The sequence below is a fragment of the Chaetura pelagica genome, unplaced genomic scaffold (assembly GCF_000747805.2).
Source record: "Chaetura pelagica isolate M959 unplaced genomic scaffold, ChaPel_1.0 scaffold316, whole genome shotgun sequence".
NCBI lineage: Eukaryota > Metazoa > Chordata > Aves > Apodiformes > Apodidae > Chaetura > Chaetura pelagica.
The window spans coordinates 1,255,832-1,256,103 of record NW_009953497.1 but is presented as its reverse complement, the minus strand read 5'-3'; the positions used below and the strand labels follow the sequence as shown (position 1 = coordinate 1,256,103).

Here is a 272-nt window from a genome sequence, read left to right as displayed (position 1 = left end):
GAGTGATACCTCTTTATTGCCTTTATTTAAAGCAAAAATGTGCTGAGAGCTCTGGCTGTTATTCCATATGTGAATATAGCTCATTATCTCTATAGCTGCCTTGGTACTCCAAGCTTAGCAGCTTCACAAAGAAATGTAAATGTAAGATGCAAACAGATTTCCTCACTCTCCTTCCTTTCCTTTCAGTTCTGGTTAGTAATGCACTATTTGTCAGAGATGACTGAAGAGCAAACACTAGTGATGTACAGTGGGCATCCTCTGGGACTCTTTCC

The 272-nt window shown here is 40.1% G+C and overlaps 1 protein-coding gene across 1 annotated transcript in view; it reads left to right on the top strand.

Moving 5' to 3' along the window:
* Window positions 1–272, top strand: part of UROC1 (urocanate hydratase 1) — a 41,484-nt gene that overhangs the window by 13,203 nt on the left and 28,009 nt on the right. Inside the window, exon 5 of the mRNA XM_009999305.1 lies at window positions 187–266. Coding sequence (XP_009997607.1) covers window positions 187–266 — 80 coding nt within the window. The remainder of the gene's footprint in view (window positions 1–186; window positions 267–272) is intronic.